Here is a 21,237-nt window from a genome sequence, read left to right as displayed (position 1 = left end):
TATTTTGGAAAATCTTGTTTTAAGCTTTTGTAATACTGCAATTCAAAGGTCAGGTTCTAAGTTCAAGTCCCCTCTCCCCTCCAAACTTGGTTTTATTAATGGTTATCAAAGCTGAAAAAGACTGCCTCAGCGATATGAAGGTACAAATGGAAGAAGTACATCATTGACTATACTTATTAAATCATGGCACTCATTTTTCAGTCTTATCCACCAATTATACAAAGATTTTTGTTCAAATATGGCTAATAAATTTCTATCTTCCACATATTAAGAGGAGTTGAGGGGACAGACTCTGTGGAGGTCAGATCCTAGATTGAGAATGTAGCTACAGAGAGGGAGAAAAGAGCAGTGGTAAGGCAGATGTAGAGATGCCCAAATGGGTCCTGGTTTCATAGTAGTAGATGGTTTTCTTCCTTTGTTTCCACGTGGCAGAGGGCAGAGTTTAGATGGGGGAAGACAGGTATTAGTGGGACTGTATACATGAGAAAACATTTTATGTTTAGCTACATGTGTCCCAAGCTCACTGGCAGCAATCTTCGATGATTTCCAAAAGCTGTTGTATCTGTTCCTTTGGGCTCTTCTTCATGCAGCTTCTACCCAAATAGCTCAAGCCTCCCTTGTTCTCCTGAGGTATTTGTGGAGGTAGAGAGGACAAGGGATTGTGGGAATCAGGTAATTCTGCCTTGAAAGCTTTCTTGCAAACACAAAACTTCTTGATTTAATGCAATTATACTTCAGCACATGCAGTGTACTTATACCAGGATAAGTAAGTTGACTGCCCTAGGCAGTGATGATGACAGAAATACCTTTCTGTTTTGAACTATCCAAGCAGAGGAAGGGGCTAGAGTAGGTGAAGAAAGCTGCTATCCAGTCTGCCTATAAGGACTCCCCAGGCAGTGCAGCACAGCAGGCAAGGGGAAAAGGCTGGAATGGGAAGAAGTTATGTGAGTAACCATCCAACACAACCCAAAGTGGATGGAGCAGTGGCAAGTGGTACACACATAGCACCTCTCTCCAATTCTCTTTTCTTCAAGCCCCCCAACAGATTGTCTTGCACACATCTACTTTGGAGGCCACTGTTCTAGAGCGTACCTCAGTCAAATCAGACACTCTAGTCTCCTAATATACCCTTGTACTTTCCTGCCTCTGTCTTTACTGATACCAATGTTTCCTTTTTGGGAATGTTTTCCTTCACTGTACCCATCCAATTCATCCTTTGCAATTCAACCCCAAAGCTAACTTCTACATCCTTCTCTGATCCTTTCCCCTCAAATCTCACATAATACTTTACATCTCCCCCATCTAGTAATATTGTTTTAGATTTAACTGTTGCTGACAACAAACTCCCTGAAGATAAGGAATATTTCTTAACTAAAATTTTTATCTCCAGCATCTAATATTTGTTAAATTAATTTTTATTTGGGAGTGGGGAAAAACAGCCAATTATTTTGAGAGCTCAAATACATAGTCGCTTTTTTTTTAAGTCCTTTATGATCAGTAATGCCAGAGTAAATTACTGACCTAGCAGAAAAATGGAATAAAAGTTTTTAAATATACACCCACACAATTCTCCTTTAGTAAAAAAATTTTAACTGAATTTTTTTTCTTTTAAAGTGCTTCATTTACAATGATTAAAATAATTTCTAGCTATATGTCATTATCTATTCCCAACCTTTACAGTTCTAAGACCCGAGGTCCTAATGCTTCAGGCTTGGTACGCACATGGGGGAGCCAACAAAATATATCATTTCTCTCTAGTTCTGCTTCTTCCAAGTAATTACTCCTGGAGCTATATGAAAGACCATTAGGTGCACTACATCTTTTCCTCTGCCTGGTTCATTCTAAAAATAATCTAGGCATGTAACCGAAAACTTAATAGGGAGACTACCCTAGATGTGTTGCAAAGAACAAATTGTTCCTTTAGAAACAAGATATATTTCATCTTGAGTAAAATTCTTAAATACATTGGAAAAGTCCTTTTGTAGAACTTTGATCATAAAATTGTTGTTGATGATATCTGAAGCTAGGAACACCTTTATTGAAAACGTCTTAAATTTATATTATTACAATGGATGTAAAATTTGAAGTGATTCTTTAGGAGTCAACTACTCGGAGAAGTATCTGGTTTTTGGAGAACTGGTATAAGAGGAAGGACTACTGGGAAGTGATTTTGACTCTATGCCTGATGAAGCAAAAAAGTATTATGTGAAATCCAAATATAAAAGGAGGGCTGGGTCCATGATTTAGGCATAAAGAATGAGATTATAAATACGTTACAGGAACATAGGATAGTTTAACTCTCAGCCTTGTGGAGGAGGAAGAAATTTGTGACCAAAGAAGAACTAGAGATCATTACTGATCACAAAATAGAAAATTTTGATTATATCAAATTAAAAAGCCTTTGTACAAACAAAACTAATGCAAACAAGATTAGAAGGGAAGCAACAAACTGGGAAAATATTTTTACAGTTAAAAGTTCTGATAAAGGCCTCATTTCCAAAATATATAGAGAATTGACTCTAATTTATAAGAAATCAAGCCATTCTCCAATTGATAAATGGTCAAAGGATATGAACAGATAATTTTCAGATGATAAAACTGAAACTATTTCCACTCATATGAAAGAGTGTTCCAAATCACTATTTCACTATTGATTAGAGAAATGCAAATTAAGACAACTCTGAGATACAACTACACACTTGTCAGATTGGTTAAGATGACAGGAAAACCAGCCATTCTGGAGAAATTTGGAACTATGCTCAAAAAGTTATCAAACTGTGCATACCCTTTGATCCAGCAGTGTTACTACTGGGCTTATATCCCAAAGCAATTTTAAAGAAGGGAAAGGCTCCTGTATCTGCAAGAATGTTCATGGCAGCCCTCTTTGTAGAAAGAAACTAGGAACTGAGTGGATGCCCATCAATTGGAGAATGGCTGGGTAAACTGTGATATATGAATATTATGGAATGTTATTGTTTGGTAAGAAATGACCAACAGGATGATTTCAAAAAGTCCTGAAGAGACTTACATGAACTGATGCTGAGTGAAATGAGCAGGACCAGGAGATCATTATATATGCCAACAACAATACTATATGATGATCAATTCTGATGGATGTGGCCATCTTTAGCAATGAGATGAACTAAATCAGTTCCAATGGAGCAGGAATGAATTGAACCAGCTACACCCAGTGAAAGAACTCTGGGAGATGATTAAAAACCATTACATAGAATTCCCAATCCCTCTATTTTTGTCCACCTGCATTTTTATTTCTTTCACAGTCTAATTGTACACTATTTCAGAGTCCGATTCTTTTACAGCAAAATAACTGTTAAGACACGTATACTTATTTTGTATTTAATTTATACTTTAACATATTTTTTTTTAATTTAATAGCCTTTTATTTACTTTAATATATTTAACATATATTGGTCAACCTGCCATCTGGGAGAGGGCGTGGGGGGAAGGAGGGGAAAAATTGTAAGAAAAGGTTTGGCAATTGTCAATGCTATAAAATTACCTATGCATATACTTCTAAATAAAAAGCTATAATAAAAAAATTATAAAAAAAAGATGACAGGAAAAAATAATGATGAATATTGGAGGGGATGCAGGAAAACTGGGACACTGATGCATTGTTGATGGAGTTGTGAACGAATCCAGACATTCTGGAGAGCAATTTGGAACTATGCTCAAAAAGTTCTCAAACTGTGCATACCCTTTGATCCAGCAGTGTTACTACTGGGCTTATATCCCAAAGAGATACTAAAGAAGGGAAAGGGACCTGGTATGTGCCAAAATGTTTGTGACAGCCCTGTTTGTAGTGGCTAGAAGCTGGAAAATGAATGGATGCCCATCAACTGGAGAATGGTTGGGTAAATTGTGATATATGAATGTTATGGAATATTATTGCTCTGTAAGAAATGACCAGCAAGATGAATACAGAGAGGCTTGGAAAGACTTACATGAACTAATACTGAGTGAAATGAGCAGAACCAGGAGATCATTATACACTTCAACAATACTGTATGAGAATGTATTCTGATGGAAATGGATATCTTTAACAAAGAGAAGATCTAATTCAGTTCCAATTGATCAATGATGGATAGAGTCAGCTACAGCCAGAGAAGGAACACTGGGAAATGAGTGTGAACGGTTTACATTTTTGTTTTTCTTCCCGGGTTATTTTTACCTTCTGAATCCAATTCTTCCTGTGCAACAAGAGAACTGTTTGGTTCTGCACACATATATTGTATCTAGGATATACTGTAACATATTTAACATGTATAAGACATCCTGCCATCTAGGAGAGGGGGTGGAGGGAGGGAAGGGAAAAGTCGGAACAGAAGTGAGTGCAAGGGATAATGCTGTAAAAAATTACTCATGCATACGTATTGTCAATAAAAAGTTATAATAAATAAAAAATAAATTTTAAAAAAGGAGGGCTTGGGAGAGATGTACATTTAAATCTAACATTTTTAAAGAATTCACCAATAAGTAGAGAATTCATAATCAGGAACATGGACAGCTAATGAGACCGCTTACTCAGAGCAACCAATTAAAAATGAGAAGCACATTCTTATTTTCCAGAGTAGCTAAAGATAGACAAGAAGCACTTCGTACAGTTGGCCAGAGATTCATGATCAAAGTCTTGCACAAGTGCTTTGAAAGAAGAAAAGCTCCAAATGGAAAGCACAAGTATATGGTATGAGATAAGATAATTCACAATACATGTATCCCTATCAAACAATTATTATTTAGCTTTATTACTATTCTTGAAAAAACTGAATTTTTTTTTATTAAGATATATGTACTCTATGACAAAACTGGAGAAAAAAAGATGGCCTTATTCTCAAAAATTCCTTGTTGGATTTGTTGTGATGTGATCCTATAATTACCACCAAAGGGAGGAATGCAAGTAGATAACTATCATTAAAGAGTATATTGGCATTGTTTATAGTTCTGAATGTTTATTAGTCAATATTTATTTTATTCAATGAGCATTCTTTCTACATCAAAATCCTCTACTGAAAAGAAATTTAGAACAAGGGCTTATGGCACATTTATTGGTAAGGGAGAGGAAGAGGGGGAAGGTATTAAGAGGAAATAGGAATTTAAAATTCCTTAATATCCAAGTACCAAGAAATGTTTACTTTTGAAAATATCTTGAAAAAAATTGGACCCCCAGATCAAAGCAATTCACTATTTTTACTAGATATTTTTGCTTTAAAGTCTAAATAGTCTAAAACATCTAAATTTGTTTAAAACACTACTGTTCTGTTTAAAAGTTTAAAAACACTACTGAAAATCATTCCTTGTTTTTGAGTAATTAGTCGAAGAAGGACTTAACCCTAATTTTCCTCAGCTATCGGCATTATATTCACAACCATTTCCATGTATATATTTTATAAGTCCTTATATATACTTACATATTTATATGCACATATATACAAATACAAAAGAATAGAAACAATTCATGATTGTTATGGGCCAGAACTTGAAACAAGGTGCTAAGTCACTGGAATTGATAGAGATAATGCTTATATACTTGGTTCACACCTTTGGAGTTCGCACCTTTGGGAGAGTTCACACCTTTGGGAGAGTTCACATATTGGAGTTCACACATTTAGAGAGCATATATAAGCTAGGAACCTCAACTAGGATTGACTTCGGGAGATTCACAAGTCTAACACAGAAGCCCACAAGCCCACTAAAATAAGCCAATAACCAATTCTTAGCTCATCAAATCAATTGTGGCAATAGTTAAGTGTTCCAAGGAAAGGATTTCTGACTTAAGAGTAGAGACATTATTTGTGTAGGCCATTCCAATTTGATACCTAATAACAGGTTGCAGAGATTTGGAACAATAAATCTAACATTAGAACTGAAAAGAATCTTAAGAATCATCTAGTCCAATTTTTAAATTCCAGGAAGTAAAATGACTCGACGCAAATCGCACAACTAATTAACAATAGAGGCCAGACTGGAGTCCAGAGTTCTACTGAGCTGATCAGGAAACTGTGATGGACTCAAGATTACTCAGTACACTGAGTATTTTAAAAGAACTTATCAGTGTAGATGATCTTGATGGCATCCTCTGAGCATGAGAGTTGAAGAGGCAATATAATGAGGGCTTAGGACCAGAGAAAACTTTCTTAGAAGCACAAAACCATCTTGGACATTAACAGCATGGCCACTCCATCACTATAATAAGTGAAACAGGCAGATGGACTGCTTTGGTCCTAAGACTAGAAGCAGTAGTGGAAAAAAAAGGTACACAAGCTGGCAGTTTCTAAAACTAAGCCCGCTTTTATCAGCCCCTCATTTCCAAAAGATTGTTACCACATTCATCGTATCAAGTGTGTGCGAATGAATCTATTTGTTCTTAAATTTACAAACCATTAGCAACTTGATTCAACTGATGAGAGACCCCCCACCCCCCCAAGTCACTGAGGGATAGCTGGCTTGCCAGCACTGTCTATTTCAGCTCATACAAGGTGTGACAAAATCCAACTTTGTATCTATTTTATTATATTTGGTTAATCAGATATATTGTTACATATACTTTATATTGTCTGTTGAAGGAAAAGACGTGTCTGGCCCAAGAAATACATCAATTTAAAATCTACTCCCAGCTTCTCAAATTTAAATCAGCAAAGTTGATAGTATGAGGAGAAAGGGAATTATTAGGGAAGTTGCAGTTACAGAGCAGTTCTGACAAGACCTGAAAGAAAAATGTCCAATATAAGCAAGGGGATCACAACTCTGAATATGCCCATTTTTGAAGGACTACATTTCTAAAGGTATTCAGTAATGAAGCAAGGGAATTGTTTTGTTGTTGAGTTCCAATAAAGATAATATTCTGACTGGAGCTGCTCAAAAAAAGAAATTTCAAGGGAATAAGGTATAAAGGTTTTCAAAGAAAAATTAAAGTGTGGACAATTGGGCTAGAGGCTGGTTATAGGTTAAAAATAAAATAAAATCACCCTAGGGTGATTTAAGCTATAAACTCTCAGCTACAACATAGCATTGAAAGACAAAGAGTAGTACCCAAGCATCAGTGACAATTGGAGTTCAGGTTAGGACAGGACATTAAAGTATCTCTTGTGGATAAGCAGAAACATTTTAAGTATTATAATATAGTTGATTGAGTATTTAATATTCATTTCACATACTAATTACTAAGCATTATTGACGTCCAAATAATTTACTTTTGTTTATAAAGTGTAACTATTTAATCTTGTTTATATCATCTCTGTGCACCTGGTTCACACCAATCTTGAAATACTAAAGTTGTTAAGTCACAACTATCACACACCTGGCACTTGTTACCATCTGGCAGCAATTAAAGCAAATGTGTGTTTTTAGCTACTTTGAGAAAAGCTTTGTAAGCCCCTCAAATCAATAAAATTACACCAAAGGAGAATCTATCAAACTCATCCTCCTTAACCATCTCCCAGAGCATGCTGATATATGTCAATAAGCAAGACATAAACCTGGTCCTTTTTCCTTCTGACTCCCATTCTTTAGGAGTCATGTTTAACAATTTATGCTGACCATATATAAACTATTAACTGGTTTTCATTTTCATAAAGTGATTCAAAATAAGCTGAAGAACAGGGAGAAGAATAGGAGGAAGGGGAAGCAACATGTCAATAAACTCAAATCTGACTTGATGACAGATCTCCCAGGCCACAGTATCTTCTTTATCTCTTAATTAAATGAAAAGGGTCACATTACAGAGAATGCTATGAGATTTTTAAGATGCTAGACTCCTTTCCATCTTCTCCTTCTCATCAGTTCTTGACACTGCTGTCAAACTCTATAAACTGGCAAAGAAAAAAGGGGGGAAAGTTGAGGGATTTTAGAGACAGAGACAATGGTTCTGATTAGTTTTTTAAAACTTAAAATACTATAGCCACTATCTTCATCTTAAACAATACACATGGACTGTTCTTAATGAATGCCCCAAATGTACCTTTAAAACAACTGAAAAAAGCAGTCTGCTGAGTATCCAGTAGAAGTGCAAACTCCTCCTTTAAACCCCAGGAAGTAAATAAACACAATTCATTTTTAGCTAAGTATAAAGAAAAGACTAGTTTTTTCTCTCTTAAGAGAAAGGACCAGAGACAATTTAGATTTCATATACATGTCTGCTGTCCTCAGTCTTATTGTGAACTGACATTTCATAACCAAAGAAAATCACAAAAATTTAGCACAATATAAGTATTTTTCTAGAAAAGTAGGGGATACCATTGATGAAAGGGGTAAAGAAGGAGAAAGGCACAAATAAACCAGTTAGTATTTGTTGTCTTTCTAATCAAGTCAATGATATTGGCCCATCAGCAGAATAATTAAACTTTCCCTGGTTTCCCCTAAGGTCAAAGCACAAATACTTAGAAGATGACTGGCTAGGGTAAGGGATATCATCTGTATTACTAGCAAAGTTAAGTGGCCTACATGAAGACTGACTCCATGACATTTAGGCAAAGATCAGTCTTTACCTGATGGTTACTACATGTATAAAATGAATCCCATATCACAAATAGAAAAGGAAAAAATTTAAAAGAATTGGCTTTAATTGTCTAAGGCTATGATTTCAAAATACAAATGACTTCCTGATTGGGGAAATATCTTATCTTTGGACCAGTCCATAGCTCAGAGTTATCTCTTTAAATGCATTCTTACATTAACCATCTTCAGATCTAAATTCTTTCCTGCCAAGAAAAACAACCTTTACCTAAGACCCTCAGTGGAAAGACTGCAACTGTGATTCACCCAGGCTCTCCCTATGGCTTTAATTCTCAAAGTGTGCTCATGGCTTCTAAGACACACAGGAAGGAGACCTCACCTTCAGGCATCAGGGTGTTGAAAGCGGGAGGAAGTAGGTCCACGAGGGTGTCTTGCTTTTGTGCACTTATCTGGGGCGCTACTTTCCAGAGAAGGAGCTCCTTTATAGAGTGTGCCCATGGTGGATTTCTCTAAGTTGTTCTGAGAGTTGTCCAGCTGCCCTCACCAATAAGTCACAGTCTTTTGAAGGTTGATAGAAACCATCAGCCAAAGCAGATGCATATGGATTGTGGGGAAGCCTTCTTTAGTATCTAACATAGCTGGATTAAAACAAAAAAACTTAACCATTAAGCAAATCTTGACTTTAATCATTAATTTAGATTATAGCAGATATGTACTATTCTTAAGAACCTATTTTTCCTTAATATGGGCATTTAATTCCTATTAATAGGCACTGTGGGCATCTGACTAAAAAGATCAAACTGAATTCTTAATTTATATCATATAAGGAAGTTGCTTTCAAAACCAGTGATTGACCTCCATAATTCTTTATTAGCAACTTGACTCATCATCACTGAGGTGGTTAAGTACTGGTTCTAAGATGACAAGTTACTCAATGTGCAACAAGTTGTCCACCAAACGACAAACTTAGAATACTGCTGTAGTTTGCAATAACATTTTAAAAGATATTTTCCAAGGAAACTGGATTTTCCCGAAACAAGATCAGATGCAATTAAGCAGAGCTCATGACATTAATATAATATGCACTTGGTAGCGAATCTGATTAATAGAATCCATCTATAGAATTACTGCTACACTATCCTCATTAAAAAAGTACCTGGGTGACATTCTTAAATGAAAATGAAGTCTGAGACAACATTTCTTTTTCTGGGTCCAATATGAAAAAATATCCAATGGCCAAAAATCACATTGAACTAGATTTCATTTTACCTTGCAATTCAAAAGCACAATCAGTCTAACTTGGACTAGATTTACAAAAATGAAATGCTCTCTGTATTACAAATACATGAAAGAACCCATCATTAAGCGTAGTTTTCATCACTTTTGAATGCCAAGATGATATATAAGGTCAGAAACTTAGATTGTTTTATGGCTTTCCAAATTAAAACAAGAACAAACTTTTAACTATATAATTAAAATAACAAAATCCTTCATGAAGGGGATAAAGATAAACTTAAGATAAATTCTACAATTCCAAAAAACATTTCAATTACTTCACATTTTCATCTTATTCTTACTCCAATTCTCTAATATGCACTACCACAAGATGGATTTGTTTTGAATGAGTTGAAATTGTTTTACAGACCTGTCTGCACTTGCCCAATAAAAGACCAACTTTATAGTCAATCTAGCAAATTATATAGGGGTGGGTGGGGGAAGGGGACAGTTCCTGGTTGTGAAAGAGTATTATCATTATTGGTACTCTTGATAATTTACTGAGCACTGAGAGAAATATTTAAAGTTATACACTGAAAAGAGTCAGAGATAATTCTAAAGACTTACTTTTTCATAAGTTATGTGCCCAAACTTTATTGGGATGTTTTTAGATGCTACATTAAAAACTCCCTCTAAAACAGGGATGAATGCTTATTAAATGCAGAGAAAACCAATTATTTTGTTGTAATTGAACATTTTAGCTAGGTTTATGAAAAAAGCTTATGCCTTAGCTCAAACCCTAGCAGCTAACCCTTTCCTACCCTTCCCAAAAGGCAATTTTGCTTCTGTAGATACAAATGGGATATGTCACTAGTGTTCCTTGAGGTAGCCTACACTTAGATGAGAGCTAATTTTATAGCACTCCTTTCCCAGACTGAACAAGGACTGTATCACTGCAATCAGAATTTCTTTTTTAAATGAACCAGAAAATTCAAAAGTTTGGTCCATAACCAAAAATTGGAATGGGCAAGCCTTGGGGATAGGACTAATGCAAAGTATCAAAGAAAATCCAAACAACAGGCTGAAAAGACAAGGATTTTTTTTCATACTGGAAACAAATCAAAAATCATGATATGAGAAACGAAGTAAAAGCAGTCTCCAGTTTGAAATGTAAATGCTGCATCAAAACCACGACATTCTTAGTTTTGTCGTCTCCCTCAAAAAGTACACGCAACGCATGATGTTCTCCCATGCCCAGTTTCACAGGACAGGAAAGGTTAAAGGTTGGAAGTCTAAATCTGATCTTGAAAATTATTATCCCTGCCGAGTTCATATCTCTGATTACTGAAGGCAGACTTTTTGAAAGGTGCCATGACTTCCAAAGATCTTCTCTGGCGATTTGATGGCATACCACTAAAGCACAGGATGCTCTGTTTTCAAAGACAATTGATCATCTGCTTTCAATTACTGATTTGGACACACAGGCTTTTAAAATAAGCAGCAAAAAGACAAACTGATCCAATCAGTCATCAGCAGCAATTCAGAACATTCACTTATTTACATTTACAGTGATTTATAATATTTGATTCCTTCTGTTTCAGTAGATAACTCCAAAAGCAAACTCTCTGCTCTAATGATTTTATTAGTCTTGCTATTAATATAACAGAAACACAAGACTGTGATCCCTCAAAATACTTTCTGGGGTTCCATATATTCCATTGCAAAACTAAATCCAAGCAACTAAAGATGGTTTTCAAAAGTTCTAATTGTATGGATTCTGCACGTGTCTAAGGCAAAAGAATCTATTAAGATTGCTGGCTATCACTCATTTGAATACTATTTTCTGGAATTCATCAAAGGTAAAGCCACTACCACTGCCCCTGGAGAGAATCGGAGGTATCAACAAAAGCAGGCCTCCAGTTGGAAAGAGAGGGTAAACAAAGGTGGCAGGGCTCATACTCACAATGGCTCCAATTTAACACAAGTCTGGCCCTGTAATCAAAGCAGCATCAATAGCTTCAGACCAAAGCACAGAATTTCCCAACAAAGAAACCATCACAGAGCCTGACAAACAGCTTCCCTGGGTCCCTGAAACATACTTCCTTCCAACAGGTCCCGTCCCTGGAGTTGGGGAGTGAGCCAAGGGGTGCTCCTGCCTACAGTTTGATTCCTTCCGTTCCAAAAGGTGCTTACTCTCTGGCCCTAGTCTGTAGCATGCATGCCCCTGCTGTGCAGCTGTTGAAGGCTCCCTTGCAAAGGCATCAGAATTTGCAACAAGCCTACAGTCCAGCTTTGAATACTCCACTTACACAGGCAAAAAACTCAGAAGCCCAAGAGGTCATATGGGTTTGGGACAATCACAACTTCAGGAGGGGGAGCCTTTGCTTGAAACAAATCTTCCTAGATGCTTCCAGAACCTCAGCTTTCTTTCCCAAGCCCCCCTCCCCCCCACAGCTAACTGCAGGGCCTGGCCTGGCCCGGCCCGGCCACCAATGTCTCAGCAGCTCATGCTCCTGGGGCTGATAGCAACCAGGGGAAGGCAGTGTTTTGGGCCCCCTGCTGGGAGCGAGCTGTGCATGTGCTTCACGTGGGCGTGGGTGCCACCTGAGGGCCCACCTTGTGTCAACGTGACTGGGGGGAGGGGCCGGGGCAAGTGCTCCACGAGGGTTTGTTTGCTTATGTGCATACTAGTTGCAAAGGGAGAGGCCCCCGCGGGGCTTGCATGCAGTTAGCAGACGTGCTCCGGCCTGAGGAGCATACAAGTGCTAATGACTTACACGGGTCAGGCTCCCTAAGTGCATCTCCGAGCGTCGTGTGGCACTTAAGAGCCAGGAATGGGGGGAAGAAGGGACTGTGTGGGGCCTGAAGGACTTGGGGGGCAGGTAGGCTTCGAGGGCCAGGCCAGGCTCAAGCTGTGTGTCACCGCATCCCGCGCCCGAGCCAACCCCGCGGGGAATGCACCCAACTTTCCCGCCCTCTGGCCCGGCTGGTGGTTGGTGGCAGTTGGAGGCAGTTGGGACTGGCCCCATCAGGTTGGAACCGGTCTAGGCCCGGCCAGAAGAGGAGGGGGAGGGGGAGAAGGAGAAGAGGGTTGGGTAGAGGCCGCCTCGCGCTCTCCCTGCGCGCGTGACTCACGCTAGCCGCTGACGTCAAGCGTGCGCGCGCGGCGGGGGGGCTCTACGTACGTGTAGTGCTGCGGTTTCTCGGGCTGCGCCTGCAGCACCTGGGCGGTGGCGGCCGGGGGCGCCGAGGAAGCCGCGGAGCCGCCAGGCCCGGGGCCCTTCGACATGGTCCTGTCTTCCTCCCTCTTCGCCGCTCCCCTTTTATTATTCAGTCTGCGCGGTCCGCGCCGAGGACTGAGTGCGCCTGCGTCGCGCCATGAGAACGTGAAGCACCCCCGTGAAGCCGGACGGACTGCTGGGAGTTGTGGTCGGTTACGCCTGTATAATCTTAGCGTGGACGAGGACTTTGAACGAAGGAAAGAACCACAATTCCCAGGCATACCGTGCGGCGACTGCCCCGGATGTTGAAGGGCCCAGGGTCGCTTCTGGGGACTGTAGTCCTAACCAGTGTCGATTTCTTGCCTGTGCATTTGAAGCTGTGGAGGGAAGGAATCTTTCCCTCGTAACCAGTACACTCCCCCCACCCACCCCCAAAGCAGGAGAGGCCGACAAGCGGGGTCATTGCTGAAGATGTCTATAAAATAGACTATCCATAGATCCCAAATTCCCCGAGCATTGTGCGAGTGATAGAAAGTAAACAGGGGACGAATCATTGTGGTCTTTAATGCATATTAAATTTAAATTTTTTTTTTCTATTCTGGGTTATCCTGAACATTTTAATCATTTGGAAAATACTCCAACCACATAAAAAACGGGAAAAAAAAGTTCTTTTTTGATTGAGGTTGCCTGGTTTCCTCTGAATAACTGCTTCATTCTAGTTTATTTTTTCTTACTGTTTTATTGATGCTCTTAAAAAAAAAAAAAAAAAAAAAACCAGCTTTGTTGAATTCCACTGATTGTCTCCATTGTGACAAATGCGTGATGACATCTGCAAATGCATTTGCCTCAGACCTGGCCTCCAGTTCGTGATGTCTGCTGGGAAGCAGCAGGCACTTTCCCCTTTCAGTGGCTGCAGTAGGACAGGAGCAAAGAGAAAAGTTCTTTCCTCAATCTGGTCTGAGTGAAGCGCAATAGCAGATACCAATTTAAGAGTGGCAAGAAGCCAGCGCTCAAGTGTCCAATCAGGGCACAGCTGGACGTGTTTGATCTAAACCACTCGGTTAACAACCCTAATAAAGTCCTAGACACCGAGCTAGACTACCAGCTTTTCGTTAATTTCATTAAGGTTTATACCCAGATTAAATTCATTTATGATCTTAAAAAAGTATTCCAGAGAGTTTAAATAAGTGACATTTAACTTGCTTTCTATCTTGAAGATTTTATATATAAACATGCGTTTATTGAGTGCTGAAAAGACTTATTTTTGCCATGCTTTTTATTAGATGTGACTTACATTTGTCTTTTTGTTTTTTTATTTTGAATTTATTATAATTTTCATTAAGGGAATAAACATCCTGAATAACTTTAAGGAAATAGAAAATTGGTTCCTTAAGGGATTGCATGCGTTTTCTTCGTTACCCAATATAAACCCACAGGAGTTTCTTCTTATTACTGAGGGAACCCCAAACAGATCCGTAACCAAACTACTTCAGTATCTTGCATGTAGTCCTTAGTTAATTTTTACTATTTAGAGCATTTGACGTGGAATATTAAAAAAGAACAAGGCTTAACTTAATGATTTACCTCCATTTTAAAATTCACTGTGTTAATTGCCTTACCTATAAAAAATGAGATATTGCACTAGATGATCTTAAAAGGCCCTTCCAGATCAAAATCTGATTTAACTAGTGACCCAAAGTCCCTAGTCATTTTGTTGGCAGAAGGAACAGCATTTAAGATTGCTCCGTCCAATTTGAAATTTAACTGCATACCATAAATTTCCAAAGCAGTGTTCCAGAGCTATTTAGATAGCTCTATTGGTGCTGATATTTTTGAAACTCTTCCATTTGAATGAAATTTTTTTTTTTATTTTGAACTTGGCAAACATTAAACAAACGGATATCAGTGTTCAAAGAGGAGAAAAAGATTATGAAATTGTGAACTTCCATTGCATAGTTTGTTTTTCTTAGAGTATATTTAAATATATATATTTTTAAAAGTGCATATTAAATTTAACACTATAATAACAAAACTGTCTGGCTTGTTTGTGTTCTTTCTGAATTTCCTTATACTATTTTCTATGTATTTTGTTAATTTTACTAATCTTTTACCTTTTTTGCATCTCACAATCCACCAACTCCCCATCAGTCTCCTACTGATTCTCCAAACATAACAAAATATCATGGTCAAGCAAAACAAATTCGCATTTTGATGTCTGAAAATGTGCACCTCTAGTTTCTCACTTTTCTGCCCAGAGGTAGGAAGCATACTTACTCATCAATTATCTTCCTCATTTCCTATGTCATTTTCCCCCATTTTTCATCTCTTAAGAATATTTTCTTTAAAAATTCTGAATGAAGGATTGTTAGGTAAGAGTGATAATCTGCCTCAGATTGTTATCTGTATATACAATAACTTGTGATAATTATTTTTAAATTGGCCCCATAATTCACAAATTCCTTTCTTGTGTCTAGTAAAGCTGGGGAAAAAAAGTGACTGTAGAATTCTTACCGTTAAAGGTATGGGAATAATAGTGTGATTAAATCATCTAGAAAAAGTCTTGGACACAGAATACCTTTAACTCAAGAGGCCCAATCCGACTGTAGTTCCTTATTTACATAAAAAGGAATTGCCTAGGTAGTTCCCTAATTGCATCTCAGTGGTTTTTTTTTTTTTTTAAACTATTTAACTATTTTTTAACTATTTATTTTTAACTATTTAACTATTTTAACTATTTAACTAAATTTAACTATTTTAACTATTTAACTTTTTAACTAAAAAATCACAAATAACTCCTAACCCCTCCCCTCCCCCCCAATCTATCTTTATATGGCCACTGAGACTAAGCAAAAAAGCTTTTTTGTCCTCTATGGGCCGGACTACAAATGAAGGAAAAATGTCAATATGTCACTTGTTTTGAAACTGAAGCTTTGCTTATAGCAACATTAATTTTATCACCTTGTGGGAGGCAGTGAGATATAATATTGAAGGCAGGAATACCGGAGTCCAACTCCTGAATTTAGCATATTCATTGTGACCTGGGCCAGCCACTTAACTTCTCTCAGTTCTCCAGACATATTCTTTAAAACTATGTTAAGTTGCAGAAGTTTTGACCAGAGCTGGCTGAAGAAGGTTCTTCATATTACATTTCTCATCACTAACGAAATCCCAGATTTTGTCCCCATCCCTTCTGCAGGATAATTCTAAATATGTTGTATGAGAGTCTGGTAATTAAACATTTATTGTGGTATAAATGTGTATGTAGGTAAACAGAGAAGAATGGACTTTACAAAAAGGAGACTAGAGCTTGGGAGGTATTAATAATGGCAATGATACATACTTACAGGTCCTTTTGTGTGGCAAAGGCTGAATTATTTCTGTGAATATACTATAATTCTCCTTTGATACTAATGATAAAGATTTTATTCATCCCATTTTATTTTTTCAGAGGCAGTTGGGGCTAAGTGACTTGCCCAGTAAATACCTAAGGCTGGATTTGATTTCAGGGCCTGTGCTCTTATCTATTGCACCACCTAGCTGCTCCTGTCCCAGTTACTTTTAATATTTTCATTTAGCAGCAATGAGAAGCTCTGAACAGGAACTATAAATTAGAACATTCCGAGTTTCTGTGTTTCAGTTTCATTTCCCGGTTGCCTGGCTGACAATAGGGGAATAACTGTTATACACCTTTTGGTATTTTGTACTCTTAAGCCTTATTCTTAAGGAAAATTAAATGTCATAATTCACCCAAGATATTAATTTAGGCAAAGGACCAATAATAAACTTTTTTTCTTTGTCAAATCAGTAAGAATTTCACAACATACTGCATAATGTGCTAAGCATTATGGTAGGCATTAGAGATACAAAGATTAAAAAGAAAATACTTCCTTTCATGAAAGGCCTTGCATTCTATTGGGGAAAATAGCATAAAAGTATAACAGATCTCCTGATCCAGGAGACTAGAGCATTCTCTTATATTAAGGTATATGGACTGACTCTTGTCAGGAGTCTGAAGGAGAAGAATTAGGCTTTTTCTCATTTGTTTCTGGCTCTAGCTGAGGCATAATTGGGCTCATAATTCTGCTAAGAGTCATCCTCCTGTGAAGAGCTGTAATTACATTTTAGCATTTCCTCTACTTCATCCCCTCCCAGACTTCTGAAGTAACCATCAGTCTAGAAAAATCTATCTTTCAATCGTAGTCACCTGTGATTGGTAGGAGGAAAGATAAAAAGCAAAAGACACAGCTGAGACCTCGAAAGCTGGTCTTCAATTTGCCTAAAAGACATGCTTTTGGTGCCATAACACTAGGGAGAGGAAGTGAAGAAATGCTCTCCACCCCCATCATGAAAAGCCCAAAGAAAAGCTGTTGGAGTCTTAAAACACACATTCAGAAAAAGAATGAGGGCAGAATTTGTCTCCTTTTGAAGTTGTCTGAGTGGGTGGCTCTTGCAGCTGCCTGTGGAGCCAACTAGAACCATTCCCTGTATTAGGAGGCTGATGAGCATCTTCCCTCACCCCAACAAGAATGACCAGAAGTCAGTCCTCAATGGGAAGTGCTCTAGCCAGACTACTTGTCCCTGAAAGTGTCTGTGGAGGCTGGTGGGTGATCCAGGGTTAGGGTATGACAAAGTATGACTGTCAGGAGAGATAGCATAAAGTTTAACTGCTTACCTCCAGAGTAAGATTGGGAAAGGAGAAAAGTGCTATCGGAGACAAATGGCCTAGGGGAACAATGAGGTACAGGGGGATAAACCGTTTTAGAAAGAGTGAGATTTAGGGAAAGAGAACAGAAAAGGAAGTAATCATTGCATGGAGACATTTCAGAATTCTTACAAATGAAAGTAGAACCTTTATGGGTAATAATGAGAGGAAGGATTTCCCCCTTCCTGTGACTGACTCAAGTGGAGTCTTAAAGGTGGATAGAATAGGTTAAGCAATTAATGGACTGGATTTTGAGAATAAAGGCTATATAAATATTCTTTATATTGCTACCAGGATAGTTTTGGAGAGGAAGGCTGAACTAGGCACTGAACTCCTTGAGAGAGACAATAACCTGTTCTCAGAAATCTGGATAGGATGACATCTGTATAGAGCTCACTCATCAAAAGAGTGGTTGCTAAGAGACTACAGCAAAGGGAGAGTGTGAAGTGTTATTGGGGAGGAAAAAGATATTAAGGAATTTTTCTGCATACTGATTACAATGTAGATACAAGTTCTTCAAGCAACCTGATGGGCATGACCACGAATGTGATTGAACCCAAGGAACTTCTAGGGATTAGCTAAAAGCATCACCCACTGATGCTTGGGACTACATTAAGAAGTAAACTGCAACAGAGATAACAGAGATGGGGAAAGTCTTAGACATAAAAAATAACAGCTTTTTTTTTTGGTAGTGACAAAAAGACCTGAAAATTAATGGAGTACCCATCATTCAGAGAATAGCTAAACATATGGTATATGAATATAATGGGAATATTATTATGCTATAAGAAGTAATGAAGAGAATGGGAAACCTAAGTACAAATTTATGCTGACCAAAGTGAGCAGAACAGGAACAATTTATACTCTTAACAACATTATAAACTTTAACAACTTTGATCAACCCAATAATCAACTATGATTCCTTGGTACCAGTGAAGAGTACCACCCATCCCATGACAGAAAAGTGATAAGAAAAACTATATAGAATGAGACATGTTTTTGAACATGGTCAATACATGGTTTTGTTTAACTTGGACTATGGGAAGGAGCTGGAAAAGGGAGATGTCCAACTCTGACAATTAGCTAAGTCAACAGGAGTAAGGGAGGGGGGTGGGTGGTCCTATAACTTTAGGAATTATCTTGCCTCTAGAGTAGCCATTCTGCACATACCCCCTCCCCCCCCAAACTGCAAGTGCAAGTTGATATCCCAGAAAGGTGCTACAGAATAATAAAATGAATAAGACAAGAGACAGTGTAACATAGTGGAATGAATGCAGGAGTTTGGAGCTGGGAATCATGGGTTCCAAATCTGTTTCTGATACCTTTTTAATTGTGTGACCTTAGGCAAGACATTTAACTTCTTTAAATATCAATTCCCTTGTCTATAAAATGAGGATGCTGAATTTGATGACCTCTGAGATTCCTTCCAGCTCTAAATGAATATGGACTAAAATTCCATGGACATAAAGTAAGGTATCTGCCTCTAGTACTGAAAAAGAAGGCCAATGTCTTGGTTTTGTTGTTGTTGTTGTTGTTGTTGTTGTTTATTTTGAGAGGGAAGGGAGCAGCCAAGTTTCAGTACATAAGAAATAGATAAAAGGAATCTGAGAGGAAGAGGTCTCAAGTAAAGGGAATTTTGTTGAGTGGAATGGAGGTTCCATAGGGCATATGGAAAGGGCAGGAAGTATTAGATTGAAACATAAGAGCAATAGGACTGAAGTGAATTAGGAATGAGAAAATGGGAAGGAGATACAGGAGAGAGAAAGTTTTCACTTACACAACATCCAGAGATTTAGCAGCTAGGCCTAGTGAATAGAAAATGGCCTGGAATCAAACTTATCTTTCTGAGTTCAAATCTGGCCTCAGACTTTTACAATCTGGGTGACCCTGGGCAAATCACTTAACCCTGTTGCCTCAGTTTCCTCATCTGTAAAATGATTTGGAGAAGGAAATGGCAAATTATTCCAGTATCTCTGCCAATTTAGTACCCAAATGGGGTCACTAAATTGGACATGACTAAACAACAACAAAAGAAATTTAACATCACTGGGATTAGGAGAAAAAGAAGGTGTTTGCTAGCCATAGTCTGGGGATATGCTATCATCTGACTGGGGTTCCCTCACCAAGAGTGAATTGTAAAGGGTATGTTATTTCTCTCTCTAATACTAGGGAATTTTCAAGTGCAATATTAGGAAAGAAAAGAGATTGAGGCCATCATTGATGGCCATTCCCAGTTATGAGGTGCTAAGTGTTTCAATCCTGTGTGTAGGTGTGAATTCATTAGTCATTCAATAAATGACTTTTTTCTTTTTAAAAATTTTCTTTTTTTAGGTTATGCGTGTGTATTTATTTTTTACATATTTCCACATAGGTCATATTGGGAGAGAAAAATCAGAACAAAAGGGAAAAACTATGAGAAAGAAAAAAATAACAGAAGAAAAAAATAAGTGAAAACAGTATATGCTTCAATCCACATTCAGTCTCCATAGTTCTCTCTCTGGATGCAGATGGCATTTTCTCTATTGGAATTGCTTTAGATTACTGAATTGCTGAGTAGTGCTAAGTCTATCATAGTTGATCATCACACAATCTTCTTGTTGCTGTGTATAGTTTTCATTTGACTCTTCACTTAGCTTCACTCAGCTTCAGTTCATTTAAGTCTTTCCAGGCTTTTCTGAAAGCAGCTTGCTCATCATTTCTTTTAGAACTAATACTATTCCATTATTTTCATACCACGATTTAATCAACCATTCTTCAATTGATGGGTATCCGCTCATTTTCCACTTCTTTGCTACCACAAATAAATTTGCTACAAACCTTTTTAGCACATGTGGGTCCTTTTCCCTTTTTTATGATCTCTTAGGGCTCCAGACCCAGTAGAGCCACTGCTAGAGTGGAGAGTTTGAAAGCCCTTTGGGCATAGTTCCAAATTGCTCTCCAGAATGATTGGATCTGTTCACAGCTCCTCCAACAATGCATCAACGTCCCAGTTTTCCCACCTCCCTCTAACACTTATCATTATCTATCTTTTCTTGTTATCTTAAGCCAATCTGAGAGGTGTGAAGTGGGTGTTTTAGAGTTGTTTTAATTTGCTCAATAAAGATTTTGTGTTTATCATGTGCTAAGTACCATACTAAGCACTATCAAGACACCATGCTCCTTCATTTTGGAAGATTACCATGGATTTATCTGGGAGGTGACCCCAGGACTTGCAAGTGAATTGGAGGACCTGGAAGGTCACTTGTCTCACTCTCTCCTCTGCAGCTCAAGGAATGGGGTGACCCCAGTTGAAAGAGATGGAGACAGAAGTTGGAGTATTTGGTTAGAGGAACATGTTTCGTATTCACAGGAGAGTGAGGGGGAGGGGAGAAGTAAAGTAAAAGAAATGAAAAGGTATGAAGGAGCCTGGTTGTGAATCGCTTTTTTAAAATTTAAATTAAATTTTTATTTTTAATTCCATATATTCTCCCTCCTCCCATCCCTATCCCTACCACTGGGAAAAAAAAACAAAAAAACCAAGAAATATGACACATAGATAATGCAAAACATACTTCTGCATTAGTTGTGTTTGGAAAAGGGAAAACAAGAAAAAAATAAAGGAAAAAAATACGCTTTAATCTGCACTCT

General features: G+C 37.9%; 1 protein-coding gene and 1 long non-coding RNA gene across 7 annotated transcripts in view; both read right to left on the bottom strand.

The window, feature by feature from the left end:
- UNK (unk zinc finger) overlaps window positions 1-13,316 on the bottom strand; it is a 38,589-nt gene extending 25,273 nt beyond the window's left edge. For all 4 annotated transcript variants that reach the window (XM_031965828.1, XM_031965829.1, XM_031965830.1 and 1 more), the window contains exon 1: window positions 12,873-13,316. In XM_031965828.1, the coding sequence (XP_031821688.1) occupies window positions 12,873-13,189 (317 nt within the window). In that variant the 5' untranslated portion in view covers window positions 13,190-13,316. The remainder of the gene's footprint in view (window positions 1-12,872) is intronic.
- LOC116423274 lies at window positions 5,640-12,861 on the bottom strand. 3 transcript variants are annotated; one of them, XR_004233819.1, is made up of 3 exons: window positions 10,315-12,861; window positions 8,852-9,110; window positions 5,640-7,829 (listed from the first exon to the last, which is right to left on the bottom strand). It is a non-coding gene; the product is annotated as an uncharacterized LOC116423274 (long non-coding RNA). The 3 variants fall into 3 exon arrangements; XR_004233820.1 differs by having other exon boundaries at window positions 12,465-12,861; XR_004233818.1 differs by having other exon boundaries at window positions 11,997-12,860.
- Window positions 13,317-21,237: the final 7,921 nt, after the last annotated feature.

This window comes from Sarcophilus harrisii, chromosome 4, assembly GCF_902635505.1.
Source record: "Sarcophilus harrisii chromosome 4, mSarHar1.11, whole genome shotgun sequence".
NCBI classification, from domain to species: Eukaryota; Metazoa; Chordata; class Mammalia; order Dasyuromorphia; family Dasyuridae; genus Sarcophilus; species Sarcophilus harrisii.
The sequence above is the reverse complement of the archived record's forward strand: the minus strand, read 5'-3'. Positions and strand labels throughout refer to the sequence as shown.